At 27.8% G+C, this 27,179-nt stretch overlaps 1 protein-coding gene across 1 annotated transcript; it reads left to right on the forward strand.

The window, feature by feature from the left end:
* The first annotated feature begins 21,815 nt into the window (after window positions 1–21,815).
* Window positions 21,816–22,581, forward strand: LOC119685913. Its single transcript, XM_038100324.1, has 3 exons — window positions 21,816–21,842; window positions 22,012–22,341; window positions 22,404–22,581. Exons 1-3 carry the CDS (start codon window positions 21,816–21,818, stop codon window positions 22,566–22,568), a joined length of 522 nt encoding a protein of 173 aa, XP_037956252.1. The 3' UTR covers window positions 22,569–22,581.
* The last annotated feature ends 4,598 nt before the right edge of the window (window positions 22,582–27,179 follow it).

A 27,179-nucleotide genomic window follows, 5' to 3' on the forward strand; every position in this document is an offset into this window, starting at 1 on the left:
TGTTTAAAATTTATGAAACTACGTAAGAATATTTACATTTATTAATTCAATGCTAAATTGTATTGGAAAAAAAAAACGAAAAGGTGATTTAAATTTTTCGTATCTTGTTGTTATTTTGTATCTTAGTTTTGGTGGAGACGAAAAAAATACAGCTGCTTCACAACTTGTATTGTGTTACTTATGATGTAATACATACAGTGCGAATACAGAAATATTTTAAAATTCAGACTTAAGTCATTAAAACGTAAGCACTCAATGCAATTATCTGCAAATATCGTGCTTATAGATACTTACTGCGCTAATCTCTGAGTCTCGTCATCAGCGGAGTTAGTCTTATTTTGGAACGTGACATTCTTAGTCGTAATTTAGACTTATTTTCGACTTCGATTCGATTTTCTTGTTTTTGTTGTTTCATAATTTAAATTTAATTCGGTTTGGAGGAGCGTTTCTGTCTGGTTACCTGCCATCTGAGTAACTGTCAAAGTTTATTTAATAAAAATCGTGACTTGTTATTTGGCAACCAAATGTTTTTGTTTACTTTTAGGATTTTTTTATTAATACTATTCATTTGTGTTGAGATTGAATTTGAGTTTGAATTTGAGTTTCAGTTTGCATTTTATGAGTATCTACAACTTATACGATTATACGAACAAAGTTAAGATGACTTTGTATTTAAATGTAACAAAAAAATTGTTTTTACTGTTTATAAGGTAATGTTTTCATTGTTTCATAAAAATTTATCTTAAAATATCTGACCTAAATTTCAGTTTTGCGTAGGTGTAGTTATTTTTAAATTTTATGCCACCCAAACAATTAATTTTTACTTTTTCAATTTCTTCGAAATGTGGTTTTCTACGATTTAATAATATTTTTAATTTTTATATACTTTAGATATCAATAGAAATAATCAAAATAATATATATACTTTAATTATTAATTTGAAGTAAATCGCAGTTTATACTTCTGCTGACATTGGCGCTATTTACTTTTGGCTTTCTTCAAAATTGAGCAGTTTATAGGCATTTAAGCACAAAAGCCTCAACTTTTTCTAGTAAATATTTATATTTGGTTTATTTTTCAGTTAATTAACAAATATATGATAGTTACGTAAATATATAATGTGAATGGAAATATAAAAATCAATCTTACTGAAGTATTAATGTTTTTACTATCACTACTTGGGCACATGCAAATATCGAAAAACTTTAGTCTATTGAACAATATAAATTTTCTTAAGTATTTCAAAAAAGTTTTAATATTCGAATTGGAATAATTTAGTAACGTAAATGTGAATTTTTTCCATAATGATTTACTTTTTAAATATATAGACTACCTCCTTATTTAATTGTAGCTAAAAATAGATATTTATTTTACTTTAAAAATTTTTTTTTTTTTAAATCCATTTATTTTATTATAATTTGTCAGCTATAAATGACAATAAGTAATATATATAAATATAAATCGTAATAATAGTTATTACAATCTAAAGAAAGGTGCGTATGGATTACGCCCAGTGACATATCCATATATGTATATTTAAAATAGAAATGTGTGACCTACATATACATATCTAAAATGTCTCTCGATGTTTTTCTTTTCAGCCTTTCCTTTTGGAAGGGGACATCAGGTGTGTAACCAGCGGGTTTGGGTACATATATATGTGATGAGCGTAGTTCTTTAAATTTCTTCTATGATTGTCCGAATGATCAAGTTTTCAAATAAATTATCAAGTTCTTCATTAATTTGCATAAAAGATATTGGTATAAAGGATAAAAATTTATGTAAAAGAAAATACAATAAATATAAACATAATAAACTTAGTCAAAATAACTTAAACGCTTAGGTATACTTGAAACCAACCCCAGGAGAAAGGGCGCAAAAAACGATTTTCATAAAAAAAAAACGAAATCATAAACCAGCTGTAGAATAATTGAATTTATTAATTATATTTATTAAAAAAATACAAAAAAAAATTTAATATAAATATAAAAATATAAATGAGAAACTAACTCTTGTATTTAAATAGCACACTTAAGTGTATTAATCGGTATAAAATAGTATAACTTAAATAAATATAAATGAAATTATATTAATATATATTTTGTAAATGTGTATTTATTCTGAAGTTAAAAATTATTTATTTATTATTGTTTAACCACCCACTTTCTCATAACTTGTCAAAACTGTGGTTTAACATTATTTATAAATAATGAAAAAAGCCTTTAATTTACGACAATTCAATTATTTCGAAACCCAAATTCGGGCTCTGACAGCTGTCATCCCTTCAACAAAATAATTGTTAGGTATTTTATTTTGTGTAAAGATGTGTTGCCCACTACTTTACAAGCAATTATGGTCACTTCAGAGCTCGACTTTCAATACGAATTTTCAAGTTAAAGTGGAACAATTAAATGTTCTTGATTTTTTTAGAAAGATTAATAATACAAAAAGTATTGACGGTGCGGTGCCTCTTAACATATTTGAGAGCTGAATGTGGGTGTCGTTTGACGTCAAAAAAGGGATGCTGTATAATTTAATGATTTTTTCAATAATTTTGGTAAACAATCCATACTAAAAACAAAGCATTATCCAACAATTACAACAATCGCTTTAATATTGGAAGCATGACAACATTACAATTTGGTCATGAGTAGAGCTATTTAGATATAAACTGTTCGAATCAATGTCAAAACAGATTATATTTATTCATATACGTGTACCTGGTGCTCATATAGATACCTTTAAAATGTTAATGCACAAAAGTGTAAAATAATGATGATGGAATCACAAAACCTAGCAGAACAACAACAAATCAACGTACAATACAAGTTAAGAATGCGATACTATAATAACCACAACATGACTTATGACTTTACAACGTATCATTAGCACTTAAAAAGTTTTAGATTTTTTTTATACACAATATTTCTTTTTTCTTGTATAAAAAATAGGTACTTGATTTATGTGTTCACTCATAGTCATAAGACTTCTTATGTATCGATAAATAAAAGCGGAAGCTTTTGCTTAAGCAGTGGCAACAGGCGGGTGACAGACGCTTGAATACAGATTTAATTTAGCATATAAAGTAAGCTTAACTTTTTTTTCTGCCGTATAATCGTAAGTAGACAGGAGCAACTGTAGCAGATAAAAACACATTAACTCCATCATACGAGTATATTCAAACTTAAGAGCTTCGGTTTTGTGTTCTACTCAAGGTGAGAAATTGAAACTGAAAACCTATACGAGTTACAATGTCATTAGTCAGAAATTATATATATTTTATTTGACAGTTTATTATTTCAAGATGTTTTCCATATCTCACTTTTTCGTAATTAAAAATAAATGGCGTCAGCATTATTATTAGTAAATTCAAGTAATGGAAGTGGCTTTCGATACTCATTCACACTTATATGTATATATCTCATATGTAGTCACATGTATCCATATGCATTTGTATAATTTCATAAAGGCGAGAAAGAGAGTTTGTTGATTTATGACAAATGCAATTAACAACTTTTGCAAGCGAAAATCCTTTGAAAAAATTCAGCACGAGTTGTGATTTTTATTTATTTTGCTTTGTAAAGCCGAAACCACAGCCATTTCGGTGGTTGTCATTCATATTTCAGGTCTTTGATGTTGCAGTGGAGAGTGCAGCAAACGTCATTCGCACTATGCGGCATTGAGAAGTTCAGCGTATGAGATAAATCCGAAACCGTGCGCAGCGAGGTGACATACGACTGCATAATAGTCGAGACAAATATACGAGCAAAAAACAATTTTCGAACAGCAGTGAAATCATAGTGAAGATTACATCAGGTTGCAGGTGATTTGCCTTCCGATCATGCGAAGATGCAAGTAAAGTCGGCAACACTGAAGTGCATGCACACCAATAAATTCAGTGATTTAGATCGTTTGCATTCATTGAATATTGGTTAGAGTCTGTTTTTGTTATTCGAGCATGATGTCAAGTGCACACAAAGTATTAAATTTAGTACGTATAACGTTTATATATCTCTGAGTGGTTGACTTGTATGCGCTTCTGAAGTAGTTTTTCACGCCTACATGTAGTTGCTTTTTCATGGTCGCACGTCAGTAAAATACACTTGAATTTGGTGCTCTTTAAATTGCATCATACCAAATTTCAAAAAAAAATATATCTATGAAACTTCAATGTTTTGATGAACGGGTATATATATCAAAGCAAAGTCCCTTCTTAATTATTGCAATGTTTGTTTTGAAATATTGTTGGCACAGTTTCAAGCTTTTTGCTTATAAAATCATAAGAAACCAAGAAACCAAGAAACACAGATATTCATTATATGCACATTATTATTTGTCATAAATTTATTTTAAATGTTATACGTGTTTTAATTGTTTGTATTTGTATATTTTTTTTTTGTTTAACCAGAACTGGTTCAAGTTACTTATGACGAATTTGTGTTTCAAGTTTAATTCTTAAACAAGATATTTCATATGTATGTGAAATAAATTGATTTAATATATATTTTGATAATAATAATATTAATCGAACTGCAATCATACTTAGAATAGAAAATTAACGGATTATTGAATAATAATTGCCAGTGAGCGGAACAATGAATATGATTGACTTTTTGTATCACTTAGCGACCTTAACTGAACAGAAGACAGTTCGCGTTTGGATTAAAAATCAAAATGTCAGCTTTTAAGCACATCTTAAGTTTGGACTGGGGTAGGAATTTCTGATCTAGCAGTCTTAAACTGCTGAAACTTTCGAACTGGTGGCAACACTGCCATCATAATTCTTGTAATCATAGTTGAATTTTGGCTTTGTTTATATATATATATCCCTTCAACTTCTAGTTGAAGCTTAAGGTATCATAGTATCTCTCTTTGTTTATGATCAAGCAGATTTATATTGAATGACTCTCCAGAAATAAAAGCAATTCACAAGTAAATGAGTAAACGAGGGAAAAAATTTTTGAAATTTTTATACCCCGCCATACCTCGCCGGCCCAAGTTGTTATTATTAGACCTCTTGAACATCTAACTCAGAAGAAATGTTTCGTGTCTTGAACTATATCACTTTTTAAAGAAACTGGTAGTGTTGCATAGCGTTTTGCGGGAAGAACTTAAACGATATTTCGTGAAAATACTTTATCTTGGCAAAAAAGATTCAGAAATGAAATCCAGACTGTCATGGAAAGCAAAGATTGTCAGTGTAATGCGCAAACAATCTTCCAGCAAATACTGAAAAACAAAAGAAAACTATCTCAACAATGTTCAAACAAAACTTTGCTCTGTAAAACGAAGGAGCTGTTCCGCTTGCACTTAACACAGACCAATTACGTCTCCACTCCAATTTTATACACAAATAAACTTATCAAGTATAATTATCATAAAAGTCCTATAAAAACTAAAACATTCCAATCATCAGGAAATCAGACATCACCGTTTCTGACAGTTTCAGCAGTAAGACTACCAGAAATAGTTGTTTTAAATTGATGCTTTTAGTATGTAGAATTAAGAGTAAGGGTGTAGGTATATCTAAATTCGGTCATATTGCAAACACTAAATGAATTCAATTTTTTAATTTTTATTTAATTTTTATTTAATAAGTTAATCAAATTAGATTTTATATAAAAACGCATTCTCAAATGGTTTTGTCCATTTTTCTAACTATATTTTATCATTTTATTAGTTACTAAACTGTTATTCTTCGTTTCATTTTTTTAGTGTTACCAAGTAGTCGATAGGTTAATTTCTTCTCAATTCTTCTTCAATATAGGTGGCAGGAAAGAAAAAAAATTCTAGCGCACTAAATATATTTATCTGCATAAATTTCTATTTTATATGTAATACCTAATATATTTCATACCTAATATTTCATATTTACTAATTTAGTTATTGCCAGATAAATTTAATTCTGTATTTGTTTATAAAATAATTAATATTGAAAAAACTATTTATGATATATTAAAATTTGATGTATTATTTTATATAATTCATACAATTGTTCCCACTATATAAGGTCAGTAGGCTTTTAAAGAACTATTCGTAATAATGATTTACTTAATAACATAAACAAATTTATTTGAGCACAAAATTTTAATTGCCCGCATAATCCACTTAAACTCGGCAAAATTGTATATTTTTGTCCAAAACTCTGTCCAAAATAAAACGCCAGGATGGTCCGAAATGACCTGCGTAATGCAGTTATTTCGGAACTAACCGCAGCTACGAAATGTCGCATAATGTAAACACCCCATGCATGAGTTGGGGCTGTCCATAAATAGAAATATTTAACTACACGCCGCAGGTAGAAAGATACTTTCATATATTGCATTTATATAAAAAAGTTTAATATTTTATGTGAAGAATTTAACTAAATGAATGAGTGCACTTAATCCAATTTTAAATTGATTTTATACCAGTTGAGTAAATACTACGAAATGCATTTTGAAAATAATGATTTTGATCAGATTTGCAATGTTTTGCACTCACACTGCCATGCATTGTGCAAGGCTTAAACAAACAAACTGTATTCATGCATACTGCATGCATACTGCATGCATACTGCGGTAGCAACACACCAATTCGACTTGACGCATCTATCATCAATTTGTAGCCAGTAGCCAATACGCATTCACCACTCGTAAAACCGCTGATAATGTATAAAATAGGCGGGAAGCTGTAATTAGTGCGTCTGACCAAAACTGCAGCTGCCATGGAATATTCATTCATTTCCTGTGCCAATTTCGATTCTACTACATTTTTTCTTGCTTCCCCTTGGACAAGCTTTTGTTCTAGCAGCTGCCATTGCTGTTGTAATATGTAACAGATTTTAAATGAGAATGGCATAGCTTTTGATAGGGACTTGCATATTTGCATATTCGCAAGGACAAAAGGATTGTAGCTTATTGTTAGATGACCATTCAATTTCGTTGAATTATTTTGGGCAAAAATGACAGATTTTGGTTACTGGTATATGTTCGTGGTTTTGTAATAGCAAAGAAGCTAAAAGCTTAAATAGTAAAAATAGGAAATAGTTTGCCCAATAAAGTTTTCGGCAATTGTTCTACACAATATTTAGTTTGCTCTGTAAATTAGGCAATTAGCATTCAATGCATAATGCAGAATAATTGAAGCTCTCATTTGGATACTGTAGAATGATAAATAACATAACATAAATATCATTTGCACAAGTTTATTTTGTTGCGGAAGCATAATTTCAACAAATGAGCTATCAATAAATATACAATATCACTCATTTGAATAGTTATCAATTATGATGTTATAATTGCTTACTTTATTGGCGATAATTTAATAATGTAATACGAAAATTAATTTGGCTTATTTTCAGTTTATGTCAGTAAAATATATAGAGAAAACAATTAAAACAATAGGATAAACTTGTATTATTAGAGAAAAATATAATCTGTAAATATATCGAACATTTGGGATAGGGAACCCGAGTGGTTATTGATTATAATATAGCATTATTAACTAATTTCCAAATAGGTGCAACGTTTTGACCAGATAATTAGACCAGCATTCCTCTATGGGTGTGTCACGTATAGCAAAGCTGCCGACACTACTATACTAAAGCTACAAGTCGCTCAAAGTCAGGCTCTCCGAAGGCTCTTTAAAGTGCTTTGGTACATCCGCACAAACGACATGCTTAGAGACCTTAGAATAGACCCGATTAAAAAATATATAAGGGACAGAGCCCTGAAGTTATATGCGAAAATTGACTGGCTATCCTACTTACCACTATCTAATCTTAGAGTAATCACTCTCCGCACGGGGAAGTACGCAGCAGATCTTAGATCAATCACTGAATAATCATGAAGCTTATAGACAATACATAAATTAGTCAATGAGATGGATGGGACACTGTAGTACCCCCAGCTATCAAAGAGTAAAAGTGCCCAGTTGCGCTGACTCGAAAAAAGAAGGATCAACATTAAATTGGGTATTCATCATAGTGGATCTCTGTAGTGTAATCAAGACGAAATATTTTCTTCATGTACATTTTTATATAATATTTCTTTCGTGCATTTGAAAGGTATGTAATAGCATGCTGAAACTGTCTTCAAAGCCCTACTTCCACTATAATATTTCAATATCATAAATCTGAATATATTGTTTTAGAAACTCTAGCAACTAAAACGCTTTATGGTAATTGTGCGATATTGTCATTGCAAAATTTTCATTTGTACTTTATATAATGTCATAGTACATAAACATTTTTATTATAAATAATTTATGAAATACATTTATCTCGAAAGGTAATAAATATATTATTACTAAATAATAGGCTATGAATGTACCCCGACCTAAAAGATCTATTGTGCGGAAGGTAATATATTAAGGGCTCATATTTTTACCAATATCTGCAAATGATAATGATTTTAATATCCCAAAAGTGTTCTTATTTATATATAAATTCCCTCATTGCTCTATAACTATAATCACACCTGTTGAAAGAGGCTGCAAGTACAGTTAGTTTCATAATCTATATTTTTCTCTTTATATTATTTTGAAAAATATACGAAAACAACTAAAATATTGAAACAAAATTAAGAAATTGATAGAAAATTTAACCTAATATAGTTCATATTTTATTTAACAAGTTTGGCAGTTGATGTAACAAAATAGATTTACTCGCATATAAAGTTTTTGATTTTGAAAATATTATTAACATATCTCTTATTTTTGTTTGCTTCTGTTCACATTACAAAGTCTCAACTCAATGCAGAACTTTACTGACAATCTGAAATCTCGAAACTGAATGATTTATTCCCACATTTCATATAACATTTATTAGTTCGCTTTATTCGTTGGAAGTACGAGAAAATAAAACGAGATTGAGTTTGTGCTGCGATTTTTTCCTTATCTCATGTACTTTTTACAAGTCTGTTTGTCTGTCAGCCAATTTGGATTCATGTTTTCTCTCAGTAATGAAATACAAATATATCTGTAAATGTCATTTAACTTTGCCTTATTTTTATCTCAATTTATTTTCCATTTCACCAATTCTTGTGCAACCATAACACAAGGCCTTGTACTTGACATTGACATTGAATGCTTCAGGTACCATTTCAGTTGCTCGTATCTTTTTAATTAATGTTTTATTGTAGCGATTTTTAATTTAATTGAAATTTGTGTTCATGTTGCAGATACTTGCCAATAATTTGGAGTTCGAGGTTTGATTTTAACTTTGAAATGAAATGTTTGAACATATGGCGTTCATTCACGTATACAAATATTATGAAACTTGCTTATTTGTTGATATTCTTACTTATATTTGCTTTTAGTTTTTTATTTTTTAAATATGTTTTTCTTTAGTATATATATATATAAACAATTTTTTAAACATATTTGACCGATTATAGTATATTAAATCAAGGTTAAATATGGAAAAAACAAACTGTTAATGTTTTCATTACGTCTAACAAATGAAGGTAGAGTGTGAACATAGTTTTAAAATAAATAACATGGCTTAAGAATTTTTTTTAATTTTAAATAATAATAAGGAAATTAATGCTTTTTGTCATAATTAATTAAAATATTATCATTTGTAAACATTTTTTTTGTGTTATTGGAACTTTAATCTAAGGTATATTGTAGAAGGAATTAAAAAAAAATTTAATAAAGAGGTTTTTCAAACAGCACCAAACTACAACACAAATTCATTTTATATTATTTTAATTAATGGAATTTTTGGCTAACCATACAGCTATTTCGAATATTGCCAAATACCCAACATCAGTAGTCTTGAAAATAATTCCTGTATTTAATTATTCGTAAATAATTTTTTGAGACTGGAAGTACCAGGAATCGCACACGTGCCCTGCTAAATTTAAAGCTCAGAGTCAGCGCTCCGTACTTGACTTTTATGTTCGCACATTTTACTGCAGTTTTGTTACTTTGCTGTGAAAGTTTTATTAAAAAATTCACTTACTGTGTTTATATTAGAACGGAATCATAAACCAGCTGTAGAATAATTGAATTAATTAATTATATTTTTATTTTTAACTGTTTAAAATCAATACTATTCAATACTGTACTAAATATTTAATTTAATTTTTAAAAATACCCAATAACTAAGAAACCATGACCTTTGTTCGTTTAAATTGATTAAAATTGCGTTTTAAAATTCTTAAAAAATTTTTATTATTAAAATTAAATTGAAAAATATTTTAAATTTAAAAACCATATAAATGTTAAATTTATTTATAATTTTCTTTGTTCAACCTGAGATTCAAATATCAGAAATAATTGTTAGCTTAAACAACGTATGAAACTTTTAAATTAGACTCAAAACGCAACTTTAAAGCACGTTGAAGTTGTGTACACAGACAATTACTATTCCCATCTGACAGAATATTATTCCAAACTGAAATTAGAGTAGTAAGACCTGTGTAGTGCATTCTATAATAAAAGTATTTTCAAAATTTATAAACTCCGCACACAACATTCATTTTGAAAATGACATGCATTTTTCTCGAGAGAATACATGGAAAATGCATTTCCCCATGCACATATATATTTTGCGTTTACGGTTTGAAATTAGAAAACATATTTTATTCGCCTGAATAAAATTGTACTGCAGTCGTGCAGTTGCAGTGGTAATAAGTGGCAACACTGGCTTAGAATTTATTAGTGAGTGTGAACAAAAAGTGGCATAATTACATTGCAAATAATTACGAGTACCCAAGGAAGGTTAGTGTATTTAAATAAAGGATTCACTTTTAATTACAAAAACCTTAACATTTTGTATTTAAACACTAATTTAATTAAAAGTTTAAATAAATATAATAACGATTTATTCATTTTTTTTTTAATTTTTTATACATGTATGAGCAGCAAGCAGTTTTTCATCAACTATCAACTAAAAGTTGATAGAAAAGAGAAAACTATGAATTTTTTAACAATTCAGATTTTTATAAAGAAATGTCATATTATTATTATATAGTATCTTATACTCTAAATGCTCTGTTTGGATTAGACTGTCACACAGCTTATTAAATAGAATATTTACTTAAATTTCAGAAGAATGTCGTATATACCTGTAGCCGTCGACATTCTCATACATCACAGCAAACTTGATTATATTGATTATCGAATTTATTTTACCAGAATTTTACCTAATAAATAATTTTCAAATAAAAATATAGCCTCTGTGTTTACAGTTCCGTTAAAGCAAGAATACTGTTTCGAGCACAGATACCATGCTATATACCATTGATCAGATCATTAGTACCCCATGGAACTACACGTAAGTACGCAAATGTCAAACTGATTGAGATTTTTGTATATGTGGCAATGATTGACGATGATTGAACTTTCGTTATCACTTAAGGATAATCAATTTTTTAATAATAGTAGCAGGAACCTTAATTATTCGAAAAGTTTGTTCACAAATTATGAAGAAAAACAACTATAATTGGTAACTCGTTCATTTTTATTAGTAATACGGATTAGTTACTATGAGAATTCGCAGTAACTAACGGTACGTTGTAGTCAAGAAATTATATTTACTTTTATTTTATAACTCATACATTAAAATATTACAAAATTTTCCCACTTTCACATTATTATGAATAAAGGATACTTGGATATAATTTGTTAAAATGCTAACTATTTAACAAAAAAGACATTGAAGTCTGTATACTGATAAATCGTAATATTCTTATCCGACATGACACGAAAAATCGATTTGGAGAATCCGTCTATCTCTTTGTATATATGTTATATATGTAAACCAATTTTGCAATAATTGATTTACTTCAATGAAAATTTGGTACAGGCTTTGTTCTGAATTTATTCATACATGAAGATGATATTCACGAATCGAAGAAAAATAATGTGAATTATTCATTTAGTCATTATTATACTCGTATATAGTAACAAAATTTCGTAGACTCAGAAAATTATTTCGTTTACCGCACACAAAAAACTGTCAACAGCTTTTCGTTTGTAAAAATTGCTTACTTGCACTATATAAAGTTCAATCACCACAACCGAAGTAATGGTTGCCATCAACAATCATAATTTTTCGTAACCGATTTATACCGTTAAATCGTTAAATTGTTTACAGGAAATAGATTTTGTTTGTTGTTATTTTTGAATAAATGAACGTTGTTGTTACAAATTTGTTGCTCTTTTCGCACGAAGTTTGTGATATTTCGTTATACAAAGGTCTTCACTATAGGCAGATCGAATTAAAATTCTCTCCTTGACAGCATTTCATTTGGCGCTATGTTAATTCCATTCAAAACTTACTGCCACAGGTTAACAGTTACGATGTAGGTAGTACATTTGTTTCTGTGTGTGTTCAGGACACTTTTAAAAGTGGGAAACAATAATCCACCTTTGACAAGAAATGGTATGAATATCATCGAACAATTAATGCATTCACCTCTTTTGGTTCTTTTAGAAAAACGTCTTAGAAAAAGGCAATGAAAAAATCGAAGACGGCTCTAATAGTCATCGAAGATGCTCTAATCAATGTTTAGAGAATTGGATTAAGTGCTAACATAAGTGTTAGTCAGTACTTTATAGGGAACAACATTCATTATCAAGAACAAATTTGTGTTCTAACAATGTGGTTTATTTATTATATGAAGTGTGCAAATATATATAAGTAGATATTTTCGTAAAGTAATTCAAAATAAATTTACAATTATCTCAAGATATATAAACATTATATATATATATATTTTTTTTTAATATTTCATTCATTTTCACTTCAGATAATAAAATTTTTGTTTTGTGCTTAATAGCATTACATTTTTTATATATTTAAGCCGCTAAAAATATGTAAAATCCTACTAATGGAACTCGTTACTAAGCAAAATTATATTTGCCTTAAAATTTGTTTCTATTTATGTTTTGTGTAATCAAAATTATCAATAAAGCCGGAAGTGGATTTCGAATTTGAAAACGCTTTTTGGCGCCATTAACCACAGAATTAGGTATAAAACTCTCATTTTTAATAATCAACATGTCATTTGTATGAAAACAACAGTGACTAAAAATACTCAAATAAATTATATCCTAAGAGTTCACCATGAGCCGGTCGTTCACAGTACGTTTGATAACACAAAATGTTTTGGTTTTTGATATCCGTAATCTACCAAATGTTAGTGGCCGCTGTGGTTGATAGGTGAATTGTTCCTATAAAATTAATATGTATATTCTGCTATTTACATATTCTATATATCAAATACTAATTGCAGTGGAATTGTTAAATTGAATAAAACTTTTTAGTTTAATTATGAAGTTTTCGAAGGGTAAAGCTGGGGTAACTTTTTCAATCGAGATGCTCTTTTATTATACTTTTAGTGTAATTTTGTTTTTGATTGGAAAATCTGTGGCAAAATGAATTACACGTCAGATTAATCTATAACACTCTTGATTTTTTGAAAGAGTAAAAACATTACTCTAGCAGTACTCGAAAAAGCTGTATAGTCAGCCAAAAATTCAATTAATTAAAATAATAAGAAATGAATTTTTGTTGTTGTAGTTCACTACTGTTCGAAAAAATCTCTTTGTAAAGAGATTAGCCTTAAATTAACAGCTGTTTTATATGATTTGACAGAAAAACTGTAATTTGATTCGATATACATACTTATAAAAAATACAAATGTATAACACAATATACAAAGGTCCATAAACAGCAAAATTTGACAGATCGAGAGCAAATCTAGATTGAATCTAATCGAAAATACTATTAGAAATTTTATTACAAAAAATATAAACAAATACATTCGTTTAGTTGATGTACATTAAAACCTTACTTCATATGAAAATGTTAATAAATAGTGCATTTATGTACCTAAATTGAGTTTCAAAAACTATTAAAAATTTTCTCTCATTATGCGAATTAAAAATTAAGTTAAAATTTAGTTAATGATATAAATTTTAAATTAATGAAGTTTTAAGTTGTTTAATGTCTAGGACAACTTCATTTCCGAAATAATGTAAAACAAGGCGCCATAGCGAATTTCTGTTTATTTCTCAAATATTTTCGTGTTAATTCATTCCACTGTACTATTTACCAAATAATTTTTTATTATTTAACATCAAATAATGAGTTTTTTGTTGAAATTCCATGCTAAAAAGATAATGTCACTAAGATTGTTGTTGTCGTCGAAATTGTTATTTAAACAATATATTTTCGTTAATAAAAATAAGTATGCGGCTGCACAGTTAGTATTTATATTCATGGCTTTAAATTTTTTGTTCTGCGGTTATTTTTTATGTATAATTAAGTGTGAATGTTTGGATTATTTGAAACTTGTTTTGATATTTTATCACTCATTGCTGACTGTTGACTGCCGACTGACAGTTGCCAGTTGGCAGTTGACAGTCAACTTCACAGAAACATAAACTACTCTTGAACTGTGACGTACTTCAGCGAATTTATTTACGCTGGCCAAATATACTCGTAAAATGAGATACTTGAGTAATGCAAATTTTGAACATCGTAATAGTAATTTTAATAGCATTATACATAATATCAAATATACATTATACAACAGTATCAGTTGAAGCGTTTGGATGAGCACATTTTTGGCAAACCTGAATACATGTCAGATATATGATATTGCTTGGAATTAAAAATAGTTCAGATAATGCATTGGATATGGTTATTGCATATATTTTGCATATCAGTGAGACCTGAATTAAATCTTTTACAAATCTACTACAATTCAAAAATTTTATCTCAAAAATATATAAGCTTTCATAATAATGGACAATCCTAATATGAAGCTTAATATGAAATTTATTTTCATCAGTTTTGAACTTATACTTCTTAACTCATTTTTTTAACGAAAGTTTTGGAGAGAACTTATTTTTATCAGTTTTTGTATCTTTTTATTATTATTTATTTATTTATTAATTATTATTATTATTAATTAAAAATTATTTATATTATTATTTATGTCTTACTTATATATTTACGCTAATATATAATATTTATATAACTTTATACATTTATATGATAGAATAGAATAGAAATAAGCAGGATACATCTTTTATGCTGCAACAGATCCTAACCGAACAGAAGATATTCCGCCTTTCGAATGAAAGACAGATTGTCTATCGTTGAGAACCTCCTAATGTCAGATGGGGAGAGTAGTTCTCGATCCAGTGACCTTCTCCTGGCCCAGATTTAGGCTGGGATATTAATATGATGCACAATATGTAATTTATTTTCAAGGGTTTAGAAATTGTATTTAATTCATTTTTTTATCGAAAGTTTTGCAGAGAATTTATTTTTATTAATTTTTGTTGTCTTTTTTCTTTATTATTATTATTTATTAATAATTATTTTTATTATTATTTTTATTTTATTTATATAGTAATACTTATTTAGTATTTATTGTATTTATTATATTTTGCTGAAGAATTTCTCTACAACAATAAACTTTTTTCCTGTAATCGTCCTTTGAAGCAACTTAAATACGGAATTCATTTATTAATACTTATATGCTCTAGGAATATATATAAAATAATGTTACCCATTAAATCAAACAATGTCCACTCAAACAAAAACCTTCGAATGATATTCGAATGACCTATTTTTATTATAAAGTGAATAATACGATAAAATTTCCTTGGTCGACTATCCTTTGACAACCTATATCTTGGTAAAAACTGAATGTTGACTAACAACAAATGTTTTCTTGTTTGAATAACGGAAATTTTAATAAATTGAAGCACCTATTAGTACGTAATGAAGTATATATTATTTATATATATTATTTTGTAGTTGCTGTTGGGTACTTATTCTTAAGTTCTAAACCTATAAGACAGTATACGACATTTAAACATATTAAGGTTGAATTTCCACCTCCCTATATGGAAAGAAGGCTATTGATTTTATAGAACACATTTAATTTAGAACAGCGACATGTTTAACTTCAATACTGCTTATCTATAAATTTAAGATAATATAAATTCACTATAATATTCAGAACTCATTGCGATTATCGAATTTTGGAACTCCTATTTTAAATTTATACTACTGGCACTAACATCACTTTTGAGTTTCATGTCAAATTGCCACAATTCTCTTAGAAGATTATTTTTTAAACTATTTCTTCAAAAATAGGAGAATTGACTTTCACATAAATGACTTTAAGTGGCCATTTGCTTTTGAGAAGGATTGTCATCATTGAAGACATAATAGTCAGTTTATAGCCATAATGACAATACAAGTTTACATTTTAGATTGTAGAACAAATTATAGTAAAAAAAATTAAATTTGCTCTTTAACGTTAGTTATGACTATTTACTTAATAGTAACTAGTGGTCTAAAGAGAGCTCTAATAACATCTTTAATTTGATATATCACGCACTACTATGGTAACTTCAAAAATAAAGTAATAGGGCCATATGTAGGGTGATGTTTTGAGAAAAGTCAAAATAACGATTTTATGCAAATAACTCGAAAACGGTACACAGGAAAAAAAAAATCGTTGTGATTGTCGAGTTCTACGGAAAATTTGCCTATAGGAAATATAAGTCTCGTATTTGGAAATTTTTGGCTGTATTTGGTAACACTCGAAACACTCAATTGTATGGTTAAATTTAATTCATTAAAAATAATAAAATTTTTTGTTGCAATTCACTACTGTTCGCAAAACCCATCTGATTAAAAAAATATAGTTGAAAATGTTTGTTTATATGTATATTATCCTCAAATTAGATAATTGTAAATTTGTTTGCTTTTGAAGTAAAATTTCATACTCATTTTTTATCATAACTTTGCACTGAATAATTATGATGAGGAAATAATTTCGTATGCGAATAATAAAATATTTAAAATAGTACTAAATTTACTGTTGTTCAATTATGAAAATAAACATTTATATATGAGCTCAGCAAGCATACCTGCTATTATTTCAAACTTTAGTGAAAATAACTATTATTTGGAATTAAAATTAAGTTGAATATTTTTGAGCTCGTAAATTTTGCCAGACACGAGAAATTCGTATTAAATTTCCAACTAATTGAAATCAATTTGTGTTCTCTTCACAATTTGGATTCGGACTTTGGACTTATGTTGTGCTATATTTTGGAAATGTTTCGCTTATGTTTGCAACATTCAAACACTATTTTGTATAGATACAAAATTAAAGTGAATGACACAAACGAAAAAAATTGTTTGTTTGCACTTTTTTGTATGTTTAGCAAATTATTGTTAAATGAGTTCAGTTGACATATACATTGTGTTTGGATCATTTCGTAAAGTGTAGAGATTCCCTTTTCAAATTTACCGAAATCAGTGAGCTATATAATGAAAAATAATATAAATTATATATATATTATCAATATATACTATCAACATGTACTATATGTTTCGTACTGACATTGTAAGTACATATATTAAGACGATAGTGTATGTAGTCTTGTATAGTTGTAATATACAAACGAAGTTTTTGTTTTATTTGTAAAGAGAGAGACATTGTAGAGATATTTATTATTCTTTAAAAGAAATATTTATATTAATGTAGAGGTTAGTTTAGTTTGATCTGGCTGGGCACTTGCTACACACACAGTTGTTTGTCTCTAGCAATACCAAATGGCGTGCTTGATCAGTATGTCTGTTTGAAGTATGCACCACATAATATGTCAATGCGTTTTTGTACAATTTTATGAGTGTTTGAAACTGCATTCCTGACATACTTACCAACTTCTCAAATTGAAGTCCATCAAATATGTCAAACATCTTCTTGATAACGCAGAACAGAACATCGCTTATATGTTCTAAAGTTTCATTTGCTTTTAGCCGTACAAATTTCCAAACTTGTAAGAGTGGGCATTAGACGATGACCCATTATCACACCTATAATGGTTCTGCAAATGTTTATATAATAGCGCTGGTATAAACCGAATGTACTTTTTCTTCATTTGGTGTAAACGTGACTTTTGCTGTTTTTCTACAGGTTATGTCAGTGTATAGAGGGAGTATTTTTTAAACTATAGTAACACGATAACACGATTTAACAGGATTATCTTGTAAAACAATTCTATTTTTCTTTTTTTTTTGCTTTTTACTATAGAGCCACATGCTTAATAGCTTTTTTGATGAAGACATCGACTCATTAAAATTTTGTTTACTGTATCGAATGAGGTATTTGCGATGCTATCGATTCAAAGAAAAGTATTTGGTTCGAAATTTTACTTAAAATTAAAGTTCTCAAATACTCTCTTAAATGTTCAAATTTATAAAAAAAAATCAACTTGAAAGTTAAAATTTTATACTGGAATCAATGGAAAACGTGTGCCTCAGTCTTGCCTTCGATTTTGTTCACCTGTCAAGTGTGTTCAACTTGGCTCTCGATTAAATTTCATTTTTTTGTGCTTTTTCATTGTATTTTGCCGCAATTAAATTATTTTTTCTGTCTTCAACCTCGCTCAATTCAAACCCTTGTCTCATTCTTTATTCAGTATTTTGTGCCCAAATCAAAGGAGTAGAACATCGAATTTATCAGTAGAAGTCATCATAAATCAGCAAGAAGATTGAAAAAATAAAGGAATTGCTTGTTGATTGTTTGATTTCTTATGCATTATTTCTTTGTTATTTTCACACGTTCGATACTTTGACGATTTCCGTTTTCAAACTTCACAAATAACATTTGAAATAATATGAAAACAAGCCGAAACTTAAACTTGGAATTGGCACTTAATTATTTAAATTGAAAACTGTTGAAGCGTACATTTTTGAGATCCTTAAAGAAAGCGCTAATATTGCTTCTATTGGATGACGTAAATTTTCAGTAATGAAATTGAACGCGAATTGCTTGAAGTATTTTTAGAACTTCTCCAGGTCCCAATGTATCTAATTTGGTGGCCTCGAAATATTTCAATCGATATAAGAATGATTATGTGCTGCAAAGTTGCCTGCTCTTAACGGAATCTTTTAATTACAATTCCAATATTTTGCCACAATGCAGAGTTTCACTTAACACTTAACGCAAATTTGCTGGCAAAGGGCTTTCAAGGAAATGTTGTTATTGAAAAATTTCAAATGGTTTTTGCATCTCTGTTAAGGTGTACTTTCGCTAATAAACAAATTACGGTTGCTCTTGTCGTAGTTGTTGGTTCCGTGCATGTACGACTCTTTACAGCATTTCCACTTCTAAAATTTTACTGATTTTTCAACCTGGCATAACAGCAAAGCTATGAGGCAATGCAGTTTGGAATTTGCATATTATGAAGCTTAATGAAAGGTGCAATGATGATAACTAAACAAAAACAACAAAAATTACAACTATAACTACAACAACAATGCCAAACATGAACACTCTTGCACATTGCAACTGAAAACGACCGACAAATGTGCAGGTAAGCTTTACGGTGTTAGGAACATACAGCCCCGGAAGCCGAAGAAGAAAATGCAAATATGTGTGTTAATTTCCAAATCAGCTTAAGATAAACGAAATACGACAAAATACTACAGCACTGGGTCAAATGACTTCTAAAAAGCTTTAGGTTGTCAAGGGAAATATACTGCTCGTTTTTGGCTAAGTTAATGAAATTGTAGTTAAACGATAATGGAAATGTAGTACCAACGAGATTTATTTCAATTTTGATTTGGAAGATATGCTCAGATGTAATTCAAACCTCATATACCATGTACATCGTATGTTTGCTAAAGCCAAGTTCTACAGATGACATTCTTCTTTGTTTATTTGAAATTTAGAGTAATTATATATGAATAGAATACTATCAGCACATTAAGTAATTAAATGGATAACAAACTTTGACAAAGTATATTGAGAAAGATTATAATCAAAGTACATAAAATTTGTGAATTTATATGGTAAACTTTAATAGAAAGGACTTGAATTTCAATTTCATAATGGATTTATTGAAAATGTGAATCTGTACATCAAGAAATACAGCTAATAAGCATTAAAGGCGTTAAGGGTGGATGCGGTGAGAATAATAGCCTATAGCGAGAGAAATGACGATGCAAGTTAAAAAATACTTCTGGATTAAGTCTTTTTACTTCTAATTGCATCATAACTATAAAACTTATTTAATACTTTTTTTAGGGTACATAAACAGTAAGCTCCCATATGCATTAGATTATATTGAACATTGTACAATATCAAACGGTGCTGATGTAATGTTTTTTCATATTCGGCTTGATAGTAGACAGAAGGCGCTGAGTAATCTTTTCCATGGTTCTTGCAGTCTAAAATCGACACTGCTTTTATGTCTGTATACATCAATGGTATAAACATTCTATAAGCAAACCAAACTAGATAGCTTGACAGATCTAGAAGCTGTATTGGAAGTCATATCATTTTAAGTCCTGTTGTATAAGCAAATACTAAAGCCCATCTGGACGGACATAAGGCCTGCAAGTGTGAGAACAATATTCGGATAATTCAGTGCTTTCAAAATGAAGGCTATAGACTAGTAGGTAATGTTCTATTTTATATTAAAAATTGTGACCTCAATCGCAATTTAGATATTCAAATACAGCAAAAGCATTCGCTAAAGAACATTAACAATCACTTCTACGATTTGAAAGACATGCAAAACGAAATACAAAACTGAACCTTATTCGAAACTATAAACGGTCGCTATTAATATATATATATATATCCAGCTTCATTCCATACTTAAGTCAACATTGCTTATTAGGATGTCTTATGTTTCGGTACGGTAGGAGATAATTTCGTTTCAATTCGGAAACAACAAAAAATATTCTGTGATAATAAACAGCTATAAATTATAGAGACTCAACCTAAAACGATTATATGATTAAAGGTTTTGTAGCGGATAAGACCTCAAAACGTGTTAAGAGTTGGCGAAAGCGAAAGAAGTTATTAATTATTATTCTTCTGTAATCATAAAAAATGTCTTAGAGAATCCATATTAAAATTTTTTTTCGTACTCAGATAAAGTAATGACGAAAACAACAAAAAGTTGAAAAAACGTTGATAATCATTATCATACTTAAATGTATAGAACGTGAACTTAAGTTTTCTTAATAATTCTATATGTTCTCGCTTTTGGAGGACATATGGGATATGAAGCAGATTGTCGCACAATTTATTTTAAAGGAGCTGAACTTTCTTTAAATTTTCTTTAACAGCTTGAATTATAAACCAATATTTATGGAAAACTATTGGTTTATGACGAATTCGCTTAATGAATCATAGTATATAATATGAATAATAATAGAATAATTTGTGACTTGTTTGTGGTCAAACAGTACATATGAAATAGAGGTCATAGACTTTATAATTTCATATAATATTAAATTGGTTAAGAGAACAAACTGATGCTCAAGATAGGATAGGATCATGACCAGTTAAATTTTTATGTGTGATCAGATCCTAACAGGAAATAAGAATTTAGTAATACTGATATTGAATTATTTTCAGATTTGTGATTTTTGGTTAGTTTTTAATGTGACTTATCGTTCACAGTTGATGTTTTAAGTTCAACTCCAAGTACAAATGTAATACCATTAATCTATTTCACATATATTTATAGAAAAAGTCATTAAAAATATATAAAATATTTTAGCTAAAAATAAATTTTAAAGAAATTATTAACTAATTATATTATATTTTTAGTTCATTATGATCAACTGATAGGAAATTTAAGTTGAAATAATTAAAAAATAATTCAATTCTAATAACAAAATATTCCCAGAAATTATATATATGCGGTCGATATTTAACAGAGGCTGAGTAAAAGACTTCAGTGCTTAACGTAGACAATTGGCGACTTCAATTGTAAATATTATGTTCTCACTTAATAAATTATTAAAATTAGTTTTAGCTTTTAACATGTTTTATATTATAAAAACAGCACCAGTAAGTATTCACGATTTGTAATTCAATTTACTAAGTAAATAATTTCAAAGTATTAAATTGGAAGATAAACAGTCTCGTTGACTGTTTAGAATGTTTTTCTAATAAAATATTTACTTTTCTCAAAATAACAAAAGCAATTTCTTTCATATTTATTTTTTCATATTTGTAGCGTAATTTTGGACTTCTTTGGACGAAAGCGAATTGCAGTGTGACAGATCCTTATTATGTTGCCGAGTTCTCGTGCGAAATTATTCCCTTACCTAAGGAAAAGAGCAACTACCTTGATCCTGCTATACGCTTCTCACGAGATATAAAGCAATTGGTTTTGGATTTTCGGATTGTTATGGAACGTGGAAATCAGAAAAATTTTGAATTACTTAAATTTAAAGCGGATGGTTGCAATATTTTGAATAAACAAGCCAAGAATCCAATTATGAATGCAATGTTCAAAAGAGTTTTTCAAGCCAGTAATTTTCCTTCACGATGTCCTATAAAAGGCGTAAGTTAATATTATATTTTTTTACTGTAACTTATTTTCTTAAATCTGATCTTTTTGTAAAGAATATAACGTATAAAACGGATAAATTTGCCATTGATCCAGAAAGTTTTCCAATGTATACACCAGAAATGAATTTCACAACCAAATTATACTTTTATTCAGAGAAGAAAACTTTAATGGCAACTGGAAGTATGGACACGGCAGTGTTTAATAAAGGAGCTAATTAGGATCATATAAAAAAATGCGTCAAATATAATAAAATTATATTTTTTTTAAAAAACTGAATTTATAATTTTATCATTTCAAAAATGGAGTGGTTGAACCACAAATATAAGAACTCTTGTGCCGAGCTCATTTTGAAAATTATTAGACCACAAAAGCACTATTTACATCAAAATTTATTATTTGTTTAAATAATAAGAAATGACTTTTCAGAATTATAATTGCATTCCCTTTATATAAAATTTTTAAAAATATTTTATTATATCTAAATTTATCACAGCCTGAGCCACTGATTTATTTAGATAATAAAAACTCTTTCCTTTATACATTAATTACAGATAAGGTATTTCAAAATCAATGCTATTAGATCGTATAAAATTTTATAGAACTGTAAATCAATTGGTCTTGATTATTTTCTCTGCGTACTTGTGAAGCCACTGGTATACTCAGGTAAATCAGACATATTAGATCACTTGGAATTAACATCGATTTGTTGTCATATATGATATCAGCTGCTTTAAAAAAGATTACCAGATTGTGTTAGCTCATTAGAGCTAACTTTCAATTTTTAACAACTAGAGCTTAGATCTCAAATGCATTAAATCACATTAATGGCATGCAATTATTTGTATAAAAAGGATATCATCATACCCTCAGTCAGTTTCATTTCTTTTTAAAAAAAAACTTTTACATTCCTAAAAAACCATTGTTCCATTTTTATAATTCCAAGCATATATATTTAAAAAATATATTTTTTTTACTTTGATTTTAAAAATTAATTTGAATTATACTTTATAATAAACATAAAAACTAATAATAATATATATGCACAATATAGTTAGAAGTCTTTGTCGCTCGAGATTGGTACCATATAGAATATAATTCCAATTGTAAATTATATATATTAATAACATAATTAAAATACAATAGTTTTCATATAGATACATTTTATCGAGATGTACCAACTACATATAAATGCAAGCCTGTTTACAAGTACTCTTCTATTTCCATGCTCAATCCCATAGTTGAACCACTTGCTTCGACGAATACCTACTTTCGTTCGTCGGAATATTTTTTAACCTACCATAATCTGACTGAGTGCTTATTAGAAATCACAGCTGTCTTAAATAACTTTGACAATCTTCTGATAAGTTGTGACTGCATACAGCTGCTTCCATCATTCCTAGGCATATACATAAGTAATATACCTCCGGTGTTTGCACAAAAACCCTACCACCATTTTTTATTTAAATTATTATTCATATTATTATTTTCTGATTTATATGAAATTTGATCATTAAATGTTAACTTTACTTCCTACTTTTCTTATATCCACTCTTCATTACTAAAATAAGGTTCTCAGCAATCTGGTTTTAGTAGTTAAAGGCCAAAAACTCCATTGTTCATTTTTAAGAGGTGATCTAAGTACACTAAGTTAACTCGGCGTCTGGACTAGGTAGATCTTGGACAGCTTGAATGTTCGTATACGAATACGAATACGTATTATTTGTGGGTGTTTCTGAAAAAGTGAGAGCTTGTGCGAAAGTCTAGCAAGTATAGATAGACTATATAAAGTCTGAGACAGTGGTTTTTATTTTTTTTTTATTAGTTCAAAAAAAAAAAAATGTATACATATTTAATATTTTTAAGTAGGTTGTGTGTTATAATAAGTATACTATCTTACAGATACTGTGAGAAATTCAATCTTTCAGAAATTTTCATATTAATGGTTATATACGAATATGGAAAACTACATTATTAATATTATATAATGATTTGCTAGCAAACTTAATAATAGATCCAATAACAAATTTTAAAAATAAAAACGTAATAAATACAAGATATGATGGTATATGAAAAGTATTGTAGTTTCATTTACTGTCTTTAGAAAAGACTCTCTTCATAAATTACTCTACTAAAAAGAATTATAAGACATCAATTTAATTTTTGTTAAAAAACTAAATATTATTTAATTATTGAATCTTTTATCTTGAAATAATATAGGCAGTTATTATGGGTTTACCATAAATAGCGCATTGAACTTACTGGACTTATAGCACTCTTAGATATTATATGACAATATAAAATATATATATTTTTAAATTAAATTAAAGTTTTCTTTTTATTATTTTCTAAACATATATAAAATTGTTTACTATAGTTAACAATATAATAATCATACAGATTTTTATTACGCTTTATGATTTTAGATTTGTTTGCAATTTGAATTGTTCTTAAATTTTTGATTATTATATGAATAAATTTATTGTAAACAGAGCGTATAATCGTTACCCAATTTAATGGCAATTTGAGCACTTAACATAAAATTATTTATATGATATCAAAAGTCAACTTAAATGTATTCCAAAAATAAAAAATAAAATAATGTAATATATTTGCAAAAATTATTTGTGTAATTGTAGGTTTCAGTAAAGACATAATGTATGCGGATATGGATAATTAAAAGTAATGCGCTGAATATGTAAATAATTTATATTGGGTTGAGTTGTAATTTTTTTTAAAGCTAAAAATATAACTAGAGTGGCGATCTATATATATCACACCCAGTTTACACTCAGTTCAATACACGCGATTTGTTGTTTATTAGGCTTTCACAAGTTCTTTCAAGATCAGTAAAGTATATTTCAATAATATAAAATTTCAGATCATAGATCATTATATATGTATATATATAAATTCAACATATATTTTACTGTGCATCATTAATGATAGGTTTTTGGCAGTGTTCGGCAACAGCTGTATGATCAATAAAAAAATTACTTATAATCATAAATAACGTTAAATTAATATTTATTAAATACTATTTTATAACTAACGAAAAACGTATTATTTAGTTTAGAAAAATTATAGACAATAAACTCTATTACAAGTTCATACAACTCACTATATCAGATAGTATAATGTAGTGAGTATCAGATAGTATTAATAATACTATTTAATAATAAAACTTTTACAAAAAAACTTTAACAGAAAAACATATTGTAGAATGGTTTTGTACTACAATATTTATAATAATGTATATACACACATATATATAAATATATTTATAAAAACATATATATAATATTATTAATTAAGCACGAGCACACGAACTTATGGGAATAATTGATAGGGTAATTAATTACAATAAAATTACAATGAAATAGAAATCCAGTTGTCTAATATGTGCTAATTACAACAGATAAGATTGTGTTACATTCTGTTAAATGTGTTTTTAATTAAAAAAGTTTTAAAATCTTTTTATAAAATTAAACGCAGATACAATAATCTGAATTTATAGCGATTACTAATTTATATTATTAATTTTCACACAATAAATTATAAATAAAAATTATAAATACTGTATTCTGTGTTAAAGAGAATTGTAGTATTAATTAAGAAGAATAGTTTATTCTTAATAATTAGTACAGAAATTAAGAAAAGATATATTGAATTATTTTCATTAATATTGTTTGATTTTATACCGAAACTATTAGAAAAGTCAAATAAATTTATTTATAAACTGCAATGAAACCTTTGATCAATTCATTGCAATTTTAGCTTTATTTTATACTGCATAAGTTCTAAATAACATCTTTCGCTACTCATACTCATAATGAGAAAATACTCATTATTGAATTAAAAGCTTGATACTGATTTAATTTAAAATTAATTTTTTATTTATTCCGGATAAATAACTAAATAACATGAATTCAGATTTTATTATAATTCTCTTAATATTTATATAATATCGATATCGCCTCAAAAACTTACTAATAGCCAAATTCAGAAAATATGTTAACATTTTTCGACTACATTCTCTATAACGTATCCATGAACAATACTGAAAAGATTCTGTGTAACCTAACTTCAAGCAATGAGAATTTTATATTGAATCTGAATTCGGGTTCAGAAACAATCATAGAATTCCTCAACAATGCCTGAATATATGAATATATTTAGAGAATGTAGAAGAAAACTATATTGTGCAATCTGTTTTTGATAGAGTAAGGCAGACGTGATTACTGCATCTTACCAAATCTAACTGATATATTTTTAAGTCTAACATTCATAATAGACACATCTATGTCAAGTTAGCAGTCTGGGATAGCAAAATCCAATCAGTGCCAGAAAGATGGGGTATTGAGATCCATTCTTTATACATTATTGTTTTTGTCTGTTATAGACAATTTAACTATTGCTATATATGCTTTTAATAGTGCTTTTTGACATTGTTATGGAATGGTAAGAAATTTTAATCTTATTGCTATAGATATATCACAAAACGTGTGAACTTAGTTTGACACACTAAAAAAGAAGTTTATAAAATGGAATATTAAAGTTAAAACAAAATCTTGTTTAATCTTAACAAAATCTAAACAAAAATCTAACACATTGATAAAACACATTAAAGACATAATAAACAAATATATATCAAAACTTGATCAAACTGAGATTAGTTTTGAAAATAAAGTATTTATATATAATACAGTTATGGAGCATAGCTAGTTCTACAACTATATAAACTATTCAAAGGTATGGATACATATTCATTTTACTTAAGGTACGATGCTTTATTGGAAATAAATATTAATATTTTGACTAGTGTAAGTTTT

The sequence above is a fragment of the Teleopsis dalmanni genome, chromosome 1, assembly GCF_002237135.1.
Source record: "Teleopsis dalmanni isolate 2A chromosome 1, ASM223713v2, whole genome shotgun sequence".
In the NCBI taxonomy this organism is placed as follows: Eukaryota; Metazoa; Arthropoda; class Insecta; order Diptera; family Diopsidae; genus Teleopsis; species Teleopsis dalmanni.

Bases quoted from the DNA above. Each gene is read 5' to 3' on its own strand.
- LOC119685913 (XM_038100324.1), top strand. From the start codon at position 21,816: ATGTTTTATATTATAAAAACAGCACCA. The intron at 21,843-22,011 runs GTAAGTATTCAC...TCATATTTGTAG, and splicing joins ATATTATAAAAACAGCACCA to CGTAATTTTGGACTTCTTTG. The intron at 22,342-22,403 runs GTAAGTTAATAT...CTTTTTGTAAAG, and splicing joins CACGATGTCCTATAAAAGGC to AATATAACGTATAAAACGGA.